This window comes from Heliangelus exortis, chromosome 2 (assembly GCF_036169615.1).
Source record: "Heliangelus exortis chromosome 2, bHelExo1.hap1, whole genome shotgun sequence".
In the NCBI taxonomy this organism is placed as follows: domain Eukaryota; kingdom Metazoa; phylum Chordata; class Aves; order Apodiformes; family Trochilidae; genus Heliangelus; species Heliangelus exortis.
This window is the reverse complement of record NC_092423.1, coordinates 111,710,568-111,725,063: the sequence shown is the minus strand read 5'-3', so window position 1 is coordinate 111,725,063 and position 14,496 is coordinate 111,710,568. Positions and strand designations below refer to the sequence as shown.

The 14,496-nt window shown below is 41.2% G+C and overlaps 1 protein-coding gene across 2 annotated transcripts; it reads right to left on the bottom strand.

The window, feature by feature from the left end:
* Window positions 1-242: 242 nt before the first annotated feature.
* On the bottom strand, window positions 243-11,483 carry MRPL15 (mitochondrial ribosomal protein L15). Of its 2 annotated transcripts, none has more exons than XR_011724543.1 (6): window positions 11,276-11,446; window positions 6,731-6,888; window positions 4,038-4,203; window positions 3,395-3,518; window positions 1,421-2,196; window positions 243-1,364 (listed from the first exon to the last, which is right to left on the bottom strand). XR_011724543.1 is itself a non-coding variant. In XM_071737544.1 (6 exons), the coding sequence occupies exons 1-5, from the start codon at window positions 11,372-11,374 to the stop codon at window positions 1,859-1,861; spliced, it is 885 nt and encodes a 294-aa protein (XP_071593645.1). In that variant the 5' UTR covers window positions 11,375-11,483; the 3' UTR covers window positions 243-445; window positions 1,816-1,858. The 2 variants fall into 2 exon arrangements, 1 of the variants encoding a protein (XP_071593645.1); XM_071737544.1 differs by having other exon boundaries at window positions 243-445; window positions 1,816-2,196; window positions 11,276-11,483.
* Between the last annotated feature and the right edge of the window lie 3,013 nt (window positions 11,484-14,496).

Sequence of the window (14,496 nt, the reverse complement as noted above, 5' to 3'; positions counted from 1 at the left end):
TTAACACTAGCTATACTTTTTTTGGCACACAGTATTACTATTAAAGTGCCAAAAAAGTGTTGTGCACCTTATAAAATATGAATGTTAACACCACTAAGACCAAATTCCTGCTATTCACAAGCCAATTTTAAATTGATTTTGTTTTGCTATGTTTCACCTATACTTAAAACCACAATCCAGGAGAATAACCATTGCTGATAGCATCTAACGCACACTAACAAGGAACAATAGAAGCTGAAGAGTAAATTGTCAAAAATTAGTGAATTTCTATTTATTAATATTTGGATTTCACATTATTTAATCTGCATGAGAATAGAAGACTTCGTTTATTTTGCTTTGTGATTACAGATACTCATATTAATTGACAAGGCAGTTTGTTGAGTGAAGACAAAATCCGGGCTGGTTGACGAACACCAGTAAAAATTTCACCCCTTCTTGTCATTCTCTGAAAGAAAAAGAAGACATTTTAAATTTTTTTCTTGTTTTTTTGTTTGTTTGCCTCTTGAGGTGTACAAATGAAACACAGGTGTTACACACGTGGAGGGCTTCCCCTACAAGACAGGATGGCAATTACAGGAAACTGTAAGTAGCATTTCCAAAGGCACATGAAAATTGGAAAGCAAGATTTCAGTCTTACATTTTGGTCTTCTGGACAATTTCCTGCATGCTAATAACCAAATAATCTTTAATTTAAAAGCCAAATTAATCTTCCATTAAAGTTCATGTAATTATGAAGCATCTCATTAATTTTTAAGGAGTCAAATTAAGTTCTGATAAACTTAATCTCCTTTCTCATTTTTCAGTTTACTACCTGGTTCGTCATCCCAACTACCAAATCCCAAACTTCCATATGAAACCCAGAATACTCTTGCATAGTAATAATATAGGGTTCTGGAGAGACTGATGAAACAAACATTTTTTGGAAAGTATTTTTCAAGACTGCGTTAAATTTTTATGATTAAAATACTCTTTTCCATAAAAGTATTTTTTTTCAGAACTTTTCACAACATCTAAATTAATTTATCCACTGTCACATATGCAACTTGTGGTCAAGCTGAAAACTAAACCCTAACTGTGTACTTTGTCCATCCCACCCTACCTACATGATCTACTGTCACTGTCATTCATCCATTCTGCTATGCATTCTTATTAATGACATTACACAATAAAAATTAGGTTTGTTTTTTTTTTTTAATTTAGAAAGTTCACTTAAATTGCACACCCTGTCTTTCTCAATTCCACCTAAAGGAGTAAGACAAAGATCAAGACCTCTCAAGATCTCATGCTGCTCAAGACAGTTGCAGAATCCAAATCATTCCTATGGAGTTGTAGAGGTTAGTGAATTCTTCTGTACTTTGCAGTTTCTGCTTGTTTTTAATTTTCCCCATCCAAAAATAGATGGTCTACCTCTTAGAGGTACCCAAGGCACCATTTACAAACAAAAAATATAATGCTATGTAATATGATTGCAAAACTAGTATTAGTTTTGTGCCACCGTATTTCTAATTTTAAACTGAGGATGGTAAAAATAAACTAATTACTAGGTCAAGTTACTCTTTGGAATCATGCTCTGAAATAGATGCAACATGAAAATGTTTTGTCTGAAAAAACATCACAAGAAAACGTTCTGGAGCACACACTATGTGCCAGACTCTACACTGTTTCCAAACATTAAGACTTTTCAGATACTGCATTATGACAATAGAAAACTTGAGAGCTAGGCTAGAAGATTACACAAACAAAAATTTATGTTTTGTCTAGTGTAACAGGAGTCTTAAAAATAACAAACAACACTTTGTATCCATTATTTCATACCCAGATGTTTCCTGTACACCTGCAGTTGTCTCCAGTCCTGAACTCATGAGCTATAGTATTTTAACAGCCTCTCATCAGTCGGTTTTAGAATTTTCTTGTCTGCCATGTTCACGATCCATCCTGGAGCAAGACCAAAAAATATCTGCCTGGGATCCTTGCGTGCACTTAACATTTTGAAGAGTTCATCCTTGGTTATGTCTGGCAAGACATAACCATATTTCTTGGCAAGTTCAAGCCTGGCTTCTGCAACCTTAGATGGATCTGCCAGGTACCCACGATTCCTGGCATCTGTGTAGTAACGGACCAGGTCTTCAGGTGGAAGCATCCTCTTTGGAATAGGCTGCCCACGCAGAAAAAACACTACTGGCTTGCATAAAATTTCTGTGGGCAAAGGTGAGAGAAAATTAGATGCTGTGCTTTGTAATACACATTTAAAGACATTAAATAAACACACTATTTAGCATTTTGTGCTAAATGAATTAATAAACTCGTAGTAAAAACTACCAAGCAAAAAACGAAACTTGAAGAATATTCTTGGTGAGAACTAGATAGTGTTTCACAAGTTTTGCTTATTCAAACAAACAACTGTTTTAAAACTGTGGGATTTATAATGACAATCTGGATTAATTCTTTCTAATACATTTAGATCATCTGCCTTGGAGAGATACAACAATTAAGCCAGATCCCACCATTTATGTAAAGGCCTGAATTCCAGGTTAGAAGAAATGCAGCTGCATGGCTATTTCCAGTGTGCCAACAAATGTCAAATTTAGCGTGTCTGTGAGTATTTCAAACAAATACTTTCAAAATATTCAAATACTTTCAAAAATTTCAAATGAATAACCAGTGGTGCACATATGTAGTAATTTGTGAGACTATCCTCTCTTCCTCAAGTTTTACCAAGTTTGGCAAATTTTTAACCTTAATATTTTGATGATTTCCTGGACTGGAAAAAAAAACAACTTGTATCATATTTTGCACATTAAAAATGTCTGTTTCACTTGTCCTCAGCCTCATTCACAGATGAAAGCTCCATTATTGTCAATAAAAACTGCATGAATGAATACTAGGCAGGATGCAGCCCCAAGCAAAGCAAAGCCTCATTCTTCAGTGAAAGTGTTCTGAAAACAATAGCCATTTTGAATGGAATGATTTTGAGCTTCTATATCTTAGTTATTTATTTCCTCACTTTAACTGGAAAAGTACTTTAAATTAAAAATAAATATCCACAGCATTTTTACATGTAATTTTTTCACAAATTTTCTTAGAGCATTAAACATTTGAGAGTTAGAAGATGGGAATTCAAAGAAACCATCTTTTATTAGTTCCTCTATTTAGAAAGCTACTTGGATTTCTTTAATTGGATAATTGGCAAATGACTGACACTGGTAGGGCTAAACAGATGAATGATTAAAACCAGTAAAACTAAGGATGCATTACAATTCAACATTTGTATAACAGTGTGTTGTTGAAGCTTTTAGAATAGATTTTCCAGTAAGAACTATGTTTTAAACTTTGATTTGGATCATACTATCTTCACACATTTAAAAAAAAAGTCAGAATGAAAATAAATTCTTACCCAAACTCCTTGGATCATAGAAGGATGTTGTTACAACACCTCCATTTTTTTCTATGGCTGCAATTGCTAATTCAGATGCCCTCTGCACTTCAATATTTACTTTTGCTGCAAAGATATCAGCACCCTGTACACACATTAGAGTAACATTAACATGAGTATTTTAAGACATACATTTATTCTTCTCTACAAAGTTGTAAGAAACATTGATCCTGCAAAGTCTTATGATTTGCCTGTTTCCTGCATCAAGACAGGTAACCAAACTGCTCTCACATTGTCACCTGGGTTCAGTGCAATTCAGTATTCAAATAATCATACATTTACAAGCACATACATTGAAGTTTTCCGTTGCAAAATACTTGTTCAACCTCTTGTTACATGCCCCTTAACTATTATTTTTGCAGCGTCTCAGGTCTTAAAACATCATCCTGTGTTTTTTTGGTGGGTTGTTGGTTGTTTTTTTTTTTGCGAACACACAGTGCCCTCTAGTGGATCTACTGCCACAAAAATCTCACAGAACTAACTCGGAAAACCAAAAGTGCTTCCAAAACAGGGGAAGGACAATCTGACAGGCTAGTATAGAAAAAATGGAAACCCGAGGCTTTATTCTGATTAGTCATGAGTATAAAGTATCTGGTATGCATACCTCCTCCACCAGCTGGACACCATAATCCCTTTTGAGAGGCTGCACTGTTACACCTCTGGCATTAGTGAGCTGTGTTAAGTCTATTGGTTGTGTGGGGTCAACTCTCCCCAAATCAATGAGGTACTGCAGCCTCTGAAGACTGAGTGGTTGGTACTGACGCCTGCGGCTGGGGAGAGGAAAACAAAGAGAAATTTACAAAATTGAAGCTTTAATAGGAACTGGGCAACTGAGATACAGCACACTCTATTCCGTTTTCTACCTACTCCTAAGACTACCAAGGAAATGTTTAAACATCCATAAGCCAAAATTTTATTTTGTGCAAGTACATGCCCTAGTTACAGTGCAAGGACACCACTATGCATTCAGGTTTGCTCAGACAGCTCCTACCTCAAATCCAGTATCAATCATTTCACTGTTGCTGGTCTCAATTTACTCCAGAATACCTCCCTAACTTCTGGTTTAAGGAAGCAAAAAGAAGATTCAGAGACTGAAGTATCAGCATTTCTTGGTAAACCAACATGATTCTATATAACTACCATCTTCAAAGTAAATCCAGCTTGATAGCTTCACTGATACATTCAGAAAATCTGACCAAAAAAAACCACAGTCAAAACCAAACATACTCTCCCCACCTATATAAATTTAGTCAGAGTATCACCCAAACCCTGTACATACTCCTGCATAGCTTGCCTATATCCAAAAAGATAGTTTTAGTCCCACAGTACCTAACATCTCACAAGTACTGAACAGAACCTTCCTCAAAATACCATAGAGAGAAATATTAAGAATATAGATAGTAACCCATATCCTCAAAGAAAACTAGAATATTTTGCCAACAGCTTCAGGAGAATCTGCTTTTGCATTTTATGAAGTCCTAATTTTACTATACAAATCAATCCTCCAAGTAGCTTTCCCACTGCCTATGCCTACTGCATTTCATTTACTCAAAACTTTCTCCCACAGTTTACTCACTGCTATTGGAAGTTTGCCTGTGGCAGCAGAAAAAAACCAAGAAGCTTATTAGCAAGCTAAGTAAGACAAGACAAGCAACAGAATTTGCACTGTCAGTTCCTAACAGAGCAAAAGTTCAAAAAAGAAAACCACTGCAGGCTGAAAGAAGAGCAAGGTGAAGATAAAAGACAGAGACCTTACTCAGCATGCTCCCATGTCACCATGACACCCTCTCTCAGGTGCACTTACAATGCTCACTAAAAAAAAATATTTAAAATAGCCTGGCACTGAAACTTTACCAGCAACATTGAAAGGAAATCAGAGTACTCTTTTTGTTTCTATGTGCTGGCAGATGCAGCTAAAACAGCATTAATTTCTTATCAGTGCAGAGACTTGGATTTTTGCTGTTGGCTATTCATGAACTTGTGACCACTGTTAACATAGGAAGCTCAGTGTCTGCATTTTGCAGCATTTCCTTTCTGGGATTGTAGACCTATACTGTGCTTTCAACTATCAGAAGTGCTTCTCACTCTCCAAAGAAGTTAAGTAAACAGGAAGAAATAACAGTACTCAGAAATATAGTTCAAACTTCAAAACTAGTAAGACTGACAGAGAACACCTTCGATCACCAGAGGAAGGTCTGTAGGTTATACTGCATGCATAAAGAATGGAAGTACAAAACTGCACAGCCATTTGATGAAGTTAAAACAGCAAATGAAACATGAAATCAAACTGTAAGTTTAACAATTCACAAAAAAATTCACACTTCAATCCTTTCAATTTTTAACCGTCCAGTAGGTGCAACACATTTTTGTTACTACTGCTTATAACAACTTCTGTACCCATACAATGATTTCATGACCATGTTGACTAAAGGCAACAAAACATTTAATTTCCAAGATAACACATATGCCATTTTAGAAAAAAAAAAAAAAACAAACAGCTTTAGACAACAACAAAACCCCAGGTCTGCCATACAGATCTCAAGTAAGAACAGCAAATGGTTAGAATAATAATTTTAAACATTAAAAAGCTGAAAGAACACGGCACAAAGAAGCACAATGTGAAAAGGGGACAGAAATGTCAAACAAAGCAAAGTGTCTGAGGAGAACAATTGTGAAACATGACTTTATGGCTTCATCCAATATATTTGGCATTAAAGAGCTTGTTAAGAACCCAGGTGGAACAAGTAGAGGGCAGGCAGACAAAGACTGCAGTGTTGCAGGGCTCAAAAACAGTAAGAGTCATGAAGAGAAGCAGAACTGTCTGGCTAGCCAACAGATCAGAGTTTCAGGTGAACAATGCAAAGAGAAATAATAAAGCAAGGCTTTGGATTACACCTCCATACCCAACATTCTCACACAAGTCAATGGGACTGTTCCTAGTCAGTTCAGCCAGTTATCTGCTGTGCAGACAGGCAAATAGGAGAAACAAGAAAGAATGGAGTGGTCTGAAAGGAAAAATGCACTCAGCAGGAGGAGGAGTAACCTGCTACATATGAACGGTTATGCCAAGGAAAGGGTAAATAAGTACATCTGTAAAACAACAATAAATAAAATAAATTAATAAATAAAATTATCCCACAAGAAATGTGAGGTTCTGCTGGTAAGGAAGCTAACTATCCAAGAGGAAAGTCTCATTTTCAGTCAGGCCTGGTTTGGTGCATTTAGATTTTGGCTTCAGGAGAAAGATCAAGAAAAGGAGATAATGATTCATTGCTGAGTTAATGTGAAGAAACTTACCTATGTCCCTCATTAAATCCATATTTTGGTATGGCTAAGTAAAATGGAGTTTGACCACCCTCAAAGCCTAATCGGGGACGATTTCCTCTTTGTCTTTCTCCTTTGTGTCCCCGACCACATTTTCTACCTCCGTATCTTCCACGGCCACGTCTTCTCTCCTGAAAAAAACATAGGATACATTTTGTCAACTACTTTGGAGGTAAGTATCTATAAAACATAAGATTTCAGAGATAAAAACAGCTGAGAGGAATGCTGAGAGAAATAGCTCTTTACTAAGGGGAACACTCAGAAAGGCAGTTACTGTGATTTTTGCAGAGCACAGCTCTAGGCAGGTGCCACAAACACTCTGAAAGTTTTCATGAACTCATAATGCCATAGAAGCAATACTATAGTAGTATTTAATCCTGCCTCTTAGGTACTCTGCATTCACCAACTTAGACAGTTCTCATGAATTAACTATTGATATTTCCTCCTATTTCATGAGAAAGTCACTCAGTGCTCAGAAATTTCCAAACAGTGATGTTAAAAAAAAATTTAATTGTATATAAAGGGGAAGGAGAACAGGCTATGTTATGTACATACATAATTCTTTTAATGGACTCAGACTTTCTAAAGAATCTGCAACGGGTGCTATTTCTACTTGACTACAAATCAGAGGAGAAGATAGCTTTAAAAATAATAAAAAGTGTGAAAATACAAAGATTGATATTAAGCTATTAGTTTCCTGAATACTTTAAATTAGTATTGCACTTAAGTCACAGTTCAGGAATAGTCATGCACTGTCCTCCTTTCTGCACCAGCAGAAGCACCTGCATAGCTAAACAATTAATGAGATAAAAAAGATAAGCAAGATAAGCAAAAGTAAAATGATTTTTAAATTTGTTTGTTTTTAATTTAAGTCCAGGCTAGTTGCACCATTCAGTACAGCTCAGGGGTATGCAAATATCTATAGGATTACAAAACAAGCAGTAAGCAAAGGTGGAAATGAGCAGCTGGGAGTGACTGCTATTAAATGAGGCAGTGCCAGCTCACTCTTACCAAAGTTTTCCATGCAGGATGCCTTCATTTAATTCCCATAATGAAGAATTTGCAGCACTAAGGCTCACTTTTGATTTTTCCACACTTTCTCAGGGATATGACAGAGCCACAAGCCCCATAATCTCACTGCCACACCACACAGGGCAGCAGAGCTCACTGCCCAGCTCCCTGAGGCACAGTCACAGCTGGGAATCACTCTGATGGCTCCATTTGATCTTTCAAAGTTTTTCCCATTCCCAATAACATTCCCTGAGGTGTGAACACATGAGGAAGGAGCAATGTCACCTGGCTAATTAGTCTCCTACCTGCAGGACACAATTCACACATTTGCTATTTTCCATTGTGATGGAAACATGAATATGAATCAGGCTAGGAGACACAAAAAGCAAGACTTTCTGAACAGTATTTGTACTGCTTATAAGGTAACTTTCCTTAAGTCATTGCTGGATCAATATTAATGTAAATAATTCACTACTAAAGAGAACAAGCCTCTTCAGTTTCTCGGGTTTTTTATTCAACACTCAGCTAAACTTCAGGTATCCCTAATTCTGCAAATCACTACAGGCAGTTAAGAGAGGCAGCACAGAGCACTGAGTAAAACTCGGGTGTGAAAACTGATCACTACATTCATAGAATCATAGATTTGGCTGGGTTGGAAGGGACCTCAGAGATCATCAAGTCCAACCCTTGATCCACTACCACTGCAGTTACCAGACCATGGCACTGAGTGCCACATCCAGTCTCTTCTTAAATATCTCCAGGGACAGAGAATCCACCACTTCCTGGGGCAGCCCATTCCAATGTCTGATCACCCTCTCGGTACACCACAAAACCATATTTTTAAAATAATATTTAACAATGTAATACAGAAAACATATTTTAAAATGTCCTTTATTGTATCTGTAAGTTTTCCAAAGTTATGGAGCACGTAACATGTACTGAAATATTAGTAGAAAAGTCAGTGCAGACATCAGAAAAAGATATATTAATAGATTTAGAACATCAGCTGACCCAAGAAGCACAGCTTACCTGTATTAATACTCAATAGTACAGAGTTCCAGTGGAGTTTTATGCTGGACTGTCCCTGCCACCAAAGGAAGCTGACTTGTCCCTAGCCCATATGCTGTACTTTTTCACTGATAGCACCTCTTGTTCTAACAGAAACAGCTGTCTGCAGCTCTTCTTTGGAAATTTCAGGGAACTAAGGTTGAGGTTCAACACGGCCAAGTGCCGGGTCCTGCACTTTGGCCACAACAACCCCATGGGGAGCTCCAGGCTGGGCACAGAGTGGTTGGAGAGCAGCCAGGCAGAAAGGGACCTGGGAGTCTGGATTGACAGGAAGCTGAACATGAGCCAGCAGTGTGCCCAGGTGGCCAAGAAGGCCAATGGTATCCTGGCCTGTATCAGGAACAGCGTGGCCAGCAGGTCCAAGGAGGTGATTCTGCCCCTGTACTCAGCCCTGGTGAGGCCACACCTCGAGTTCTGTGTCCAGTTCTGGGCCCCTCAGTTCAGGAAGGATATCGAGGTCCTGGAGCAGGTCCAAAGGAGGGCAACCAGGCTGGTGAAGGGACTCGAGCACAGATCCTATGAGGAGAGGCTGAGGGAGCTGGGGCTGTTCAGCCTGGAGAAGAGGAGGCTCAGGGGAGACCTCATCACTCTCTACAACTCCCTGAAAGGAGGGGGTAGCCAGGTGGGGGTTGGTCTCTTTTCCCAGACGACTTTCAACAAGACAAGAGGGCACGGTCTCAAGTTGTGCCGGGGGAGGTTTAGGTTGGACATTAGAAAGAATTTCTTTACTGAGAGGGTGATCAAGCATTGGAATGGGCTGCCCAGGGAAGTAGTGGATTCTCCATCCCTGGAGATATTTAAAAAGAGACTGGATGTGGCACTCAGTGCCATGGTCTGGTAACTGCAGTGGTAGTGGATCAAGGGTTGGACTTGATGATCTCTGAGGTCCCTTCCAACCCAGCCAATTCTATGATTCTATGATTCTAAATTAGATGAAAACTACTTTTTGCCTAACTGGTTTTCACCTACTTTAGTTGCCTTCTCTGGCTCACCACACAGCCTCTAGCAGCAGTACAAAAATACAGAGTGGGTGTGAGCACCTGGAGGCAAAGAGAGGACACAGCTGGCCCACCCTTTCTGGCAGCTGCCCATGCACAACTTTAGTTGGTGACTTTAATTAACACAAATACACTGTGTGGTCACAAATGGACTGTAATTAACACACTGACCAGATTTTAGATTGTCAGAGGAGCCAATCAGAATTTTTTTCCCCTGCAACTTCTGTCTGTCAAGTCAAATGTTCTTAAATCTGCAACTCAGAGAACTTCATTGATCACTGAGTAATGTTGTCAGACATCAAATGAAAAATAACAGAGAAACAGAGCTGAGGTCACTTGTGCTACCTGACATCACAGTTAGCAGGAACTTGGGGAAAAAAATGTTAATTTCCTATGAGGAGTTGCAAGTTTATTGCTAAAGATAGCATACAAAAATATCTACTTTCAAAAATTAAAAAAAACCAAAAAAACAAAAAAAAGTTTTCATAAACCAAACAGCTACCTTGGCAAACAAAAGGTCCTGAGACCAAAGACTGCCTTGAAAGCATCACTTATAGTAAACCTCAAATTCAGACTATCTCACACTTTCTGGATGCTAAGCCTGAAAATATTGTTTGGGAGCCTGGATTAGTTTGTAGAACCTTAGGAACCACCACTGCCACCCGGTACAGGGCTGCTTCTTCCAGCTCTGCTTGGTCCTGGCATTCACAGCTCCAAGTGAAGTAACTTAACAGTGGAACCTCAACAGCTGCAGGGGGGAAGAATTTCTATTCTTTTGTCATAGGTTTAAAGGGGTACATCTACGCAGCACTCACAAGATGTTGGCAGCTCGAGGGAGCCTTGGGCATGGACAGGGCAGTGCTGCTTGGTGCTTCCTGTCAGTTCTCTATTCCTATGACTTTATCCCTTGAACCTCGTTCACTGCTATTTCCCCCAAAACAGATGCTTTGCTTCCTGGTTTGCTTCCTTTACTCATCCTATCACTTAACAAGGAGACAGGGAAGAGAATACTCAACTTTGCTTCTGAGAAATCAATAGCTGTCTAACATCACACTTCTTTTTAACCCTTTTAACCTTCCCTTTCCAAATGCATCCCACCACCCCATAAACACTTGGCATTCCGTACTTTTCCCGTTTCCGCCCGTCCCACAACTGATAGCCCTGAGCTAGGGCCTCTCACCAGCCAGTTCTCCGTGGGGACACCCACACACACCCCGGCTGTAAAACATGCTGAGAGCAACAACAGGACCAACAGACACAGCACCACCACCCACACTTTTGCCTTCTCACCCCTGTTCTGGCCACACTGCTCTCCTGGGACTGCCGGAACCCCCCCCCAAAGGCTTCCTGGCATCCCTCGAGGCAGCCGCCACCAGGGCCGGGCCCTGCCGCCGCAGGGAAAGCGTGCCCGACACCCACCCGGCAAGCTACGAGCACTCACCCGTTTTTTGGATCCCGGGCTAGGCCTTAGGTTGGCCAGACTGACCCTGGGCAGGGACCGCAGCATCTCCAGGGCCTTATTCCCCACATTCCAGCTCATGTCCCCTCAGCTCCCAAGGGCGACAGCGACACTCTCTCGGCCGAGCTGCTTTACGGCAGAACCGTAAACCGCGCCTCCCGCGCCTTTCCAACACTGTCGCGCAGCCTGCCCGTCCGGCGGGGCGCGGGATGAGGCGGGATGAGGCGGGATGAGGCGGGATGAGGCGGGATGAGGCGGGATGAGGCGGGATGAGGCGGGATGAGGCGGGATGAGGCGGGATGAGGCGGGATGAGGCGGGATGAGGCGGGATGAGGCGGGATCTGCGGTTTGGGCCGCTGCTCCGGTTCTGAGGCTGAGCCTGGGGTCGGGGATGGGTGAGCCCGGTGATTTACGCCCGCCGCAAGCATGGAGAGGCGCGGTGTACCCGGGCGGGGCAGCCGAGGAGAGAGGGTTCGCTCTTATCTCAGGGAATTTGGGGAATTGGAGAAGTTTTGGCAGGGAAGAGAGGGAGTGGAAAGGCCGCTCGGTTCCCCTGGGGAGTGATCCGGTGCTTCTCGGGGTAGTACCCGGTTGTCAGTCCTGCTTCAGGTGACATGGCTGAGAAAAGGTCGCAGTGGTGTTGAGAGTAAATAAGGGTGGGATGAAAATGATGCTGCAGAAATGAGTGAGTTGTGGCGTGAAGTCTACATAGCTTAAAAACAAAACAAAACAAAAAAAACACACACAAAAAAAAACCCAAAAACAAACAAACAAACAAAAAAAAACCAAAAAAACAAAAAAACAAAAACACACACACAAAAAAAAACAAACGAAAAAACCAAACGACAGTGTACCAATACTACACATGAAATGCTGGCATGGACACCCCCCTTATCTAAGTTTCAGTCTAAGTTTCAGCCACCAGGATAGGGAAAACCCCATAGCACAGAGCATGCTTTGCCTTGTAAAGCTCTCACTGCAGAACCTTGAAATTAGGTAGGGAAGCATCACTGATACGATAGATAACTCAGTGTAAGGAGACAGTCAACTTGCAAGTTGTTGAAAGGTTCATAATTCAGATGCATACAGCAATTCCTTCAGTACTTCAGCAGCTCAGTACCTCAAACATCAGCCTGTAATGGAACTGACTGCCCCACGCCCACACAGGACACCCCACTCCTGTCTGCCTCACAAACATCCAGAGCTCACCTTTTGCCAGAAGCCCTGAGCCATGGTAGCAGCAACCTGAAACTCAGGGAATTCAGGGAAGATCACCAGCAGAAGGGGCCAACAAGAAAGCTAGTGAGGGACTTTTCAGGATGTCAGGTAGTGATAGGACTAGGGGGGGTGGTTTCAAATTAGAGGAGGGTAGATTTAGATTGGAAGTTAAGAAGTTCTTCACCATGAGGGTGATGAGACACTGGAACAGGTTGCCCAGAGAAGTGGTGGAAGCCCCATCCCTGAGAGTTTTTAAGGCCAGGCTGGAGAGGGCTCTGAGCAACCTGATCTGGTGGGAGGTGTCCCTGCCCATGGCAGGGGGGTTGGAACTAGATGATCCTAAAGGTCCCTTTCAACCCTGAAAATTCTATGATTCTATAACCAGCACGTCAAGGAAGGTTGACTCTCCCTCTCTGCTCTCATGAGAACCCACCAGGAGCATTGTGTCCATCTGTGGAGTCATCAGCACAGGAAAGACATAGACCTGTTGGAGAGAGTCCAGAGGAGGCCATGAAGATCATCAAAGGGTAGGAGCACCTCTCCTATGAAGACAGGCTGACAGAGTCAGGGTTCAGGCTGGAGAAGGGTCTGGGGTGACCCTAGAGTGTCCTACAGGAAAGTGAGGGAGGGACTTGCTACAAGGGCATGTAGTGATGGAACAAGGACGAACTGTTTCAGACTGAAAGATGGCAGATTCAGGCTAGGCATTAGGAAGAAATTTTTCAGTGTGAGGGTGGTGAGACACTGGCACAGGTTGCTCAGAGAAGTTGTAGATGCCCCCTCCCTGGAAGTGTTCAAAGCCAGGCTGGATAGGGCTTTGAGCAACCTGGTCAAGTGGGAGGTCTCCCTGCCCATGGCAGGGGGATTGGAACTGGATGATCTTTAAGGTTCTTTCCAACCCCAGCCATTCCATGACTCTAAGATCATTCCAGCTACCGAAAGATTAAAAAGTTGGTGTAATTATGAGCAGACTGATGATCTCCTAGGCTGGAGGTTGATCAGCAGGTTACATCATGTAAGTCATATTTACATGGCAAACAGCATGGTAGAGAGGTAAGAGAATTTTGTTCTTGTCCCAAAAAGATGTTCTACAGCAAGAGTCATAGTAAGTCATACAGCAAGTTTGATACTTGATAAGCAACTGATGTTATGTGAAGCTGCTAATGTTTTATAAGTATTTTATGCATAAACTATATTTTCTTAGCAGATTTGAATGGGGTGCAGTACATGAGACAATTACACACACTAAAGTAGAGATAAATCAAAACACAAAACTCTGTATGTGAAAATAATGCAATTTGAGCAACAGGGATCCCCTGGCCAAGATGTTGCATATAAAAGCAGCCTAACAATTGTGACAAAAGAAGCTGCACGTTTAGTGTTACAGAGTTGGTGCAAAGGCTTTTCCAATACTTTTTATGCAGCTGTGCTGATAAAAATGTCAACATTTTTGAGCAGAACCTTTGTAAAAATCCATCCCTTCCTAGTATGGAACATGCCAGTGGGAAGGATGTGAAAGAAGCATAGCACGCATTCAGCTGCTGTTTGAGCTGCCAAAAAAGCATCCGTTTTGGCCAGAAACCACCCGGCACATACAATGAGCAGATTGATTTTCTGGGCGGAAATATCTGACAAAGATGTATGGAATAGAAGACAAAGAACAAACTCTCTCATTTTGATAGAAATGTGTTTGCCGTGCTTATTCAGGGCTGGTCTGAGTATTTGGAATGGACTGGAATGACCCAGTAATTTCAGAACAGAGTGCCTGAATAGCCCAATACATTTCAAGATGAAAAAGATTCATTGACTTCTTGACTGTAAGCCCAGAGATTTAATGCAGTGATGAAAGCAGCTGATCTGATGAGGACAAATGAGTTCTGCCTAACAATGCTGCTTGATTTTTCTGCTTCCCAGGACTTGATATTTTATATTTACAGGTCTATGTCTTTTATTTTGATATTTTACTTGATATTACTTATGTTATT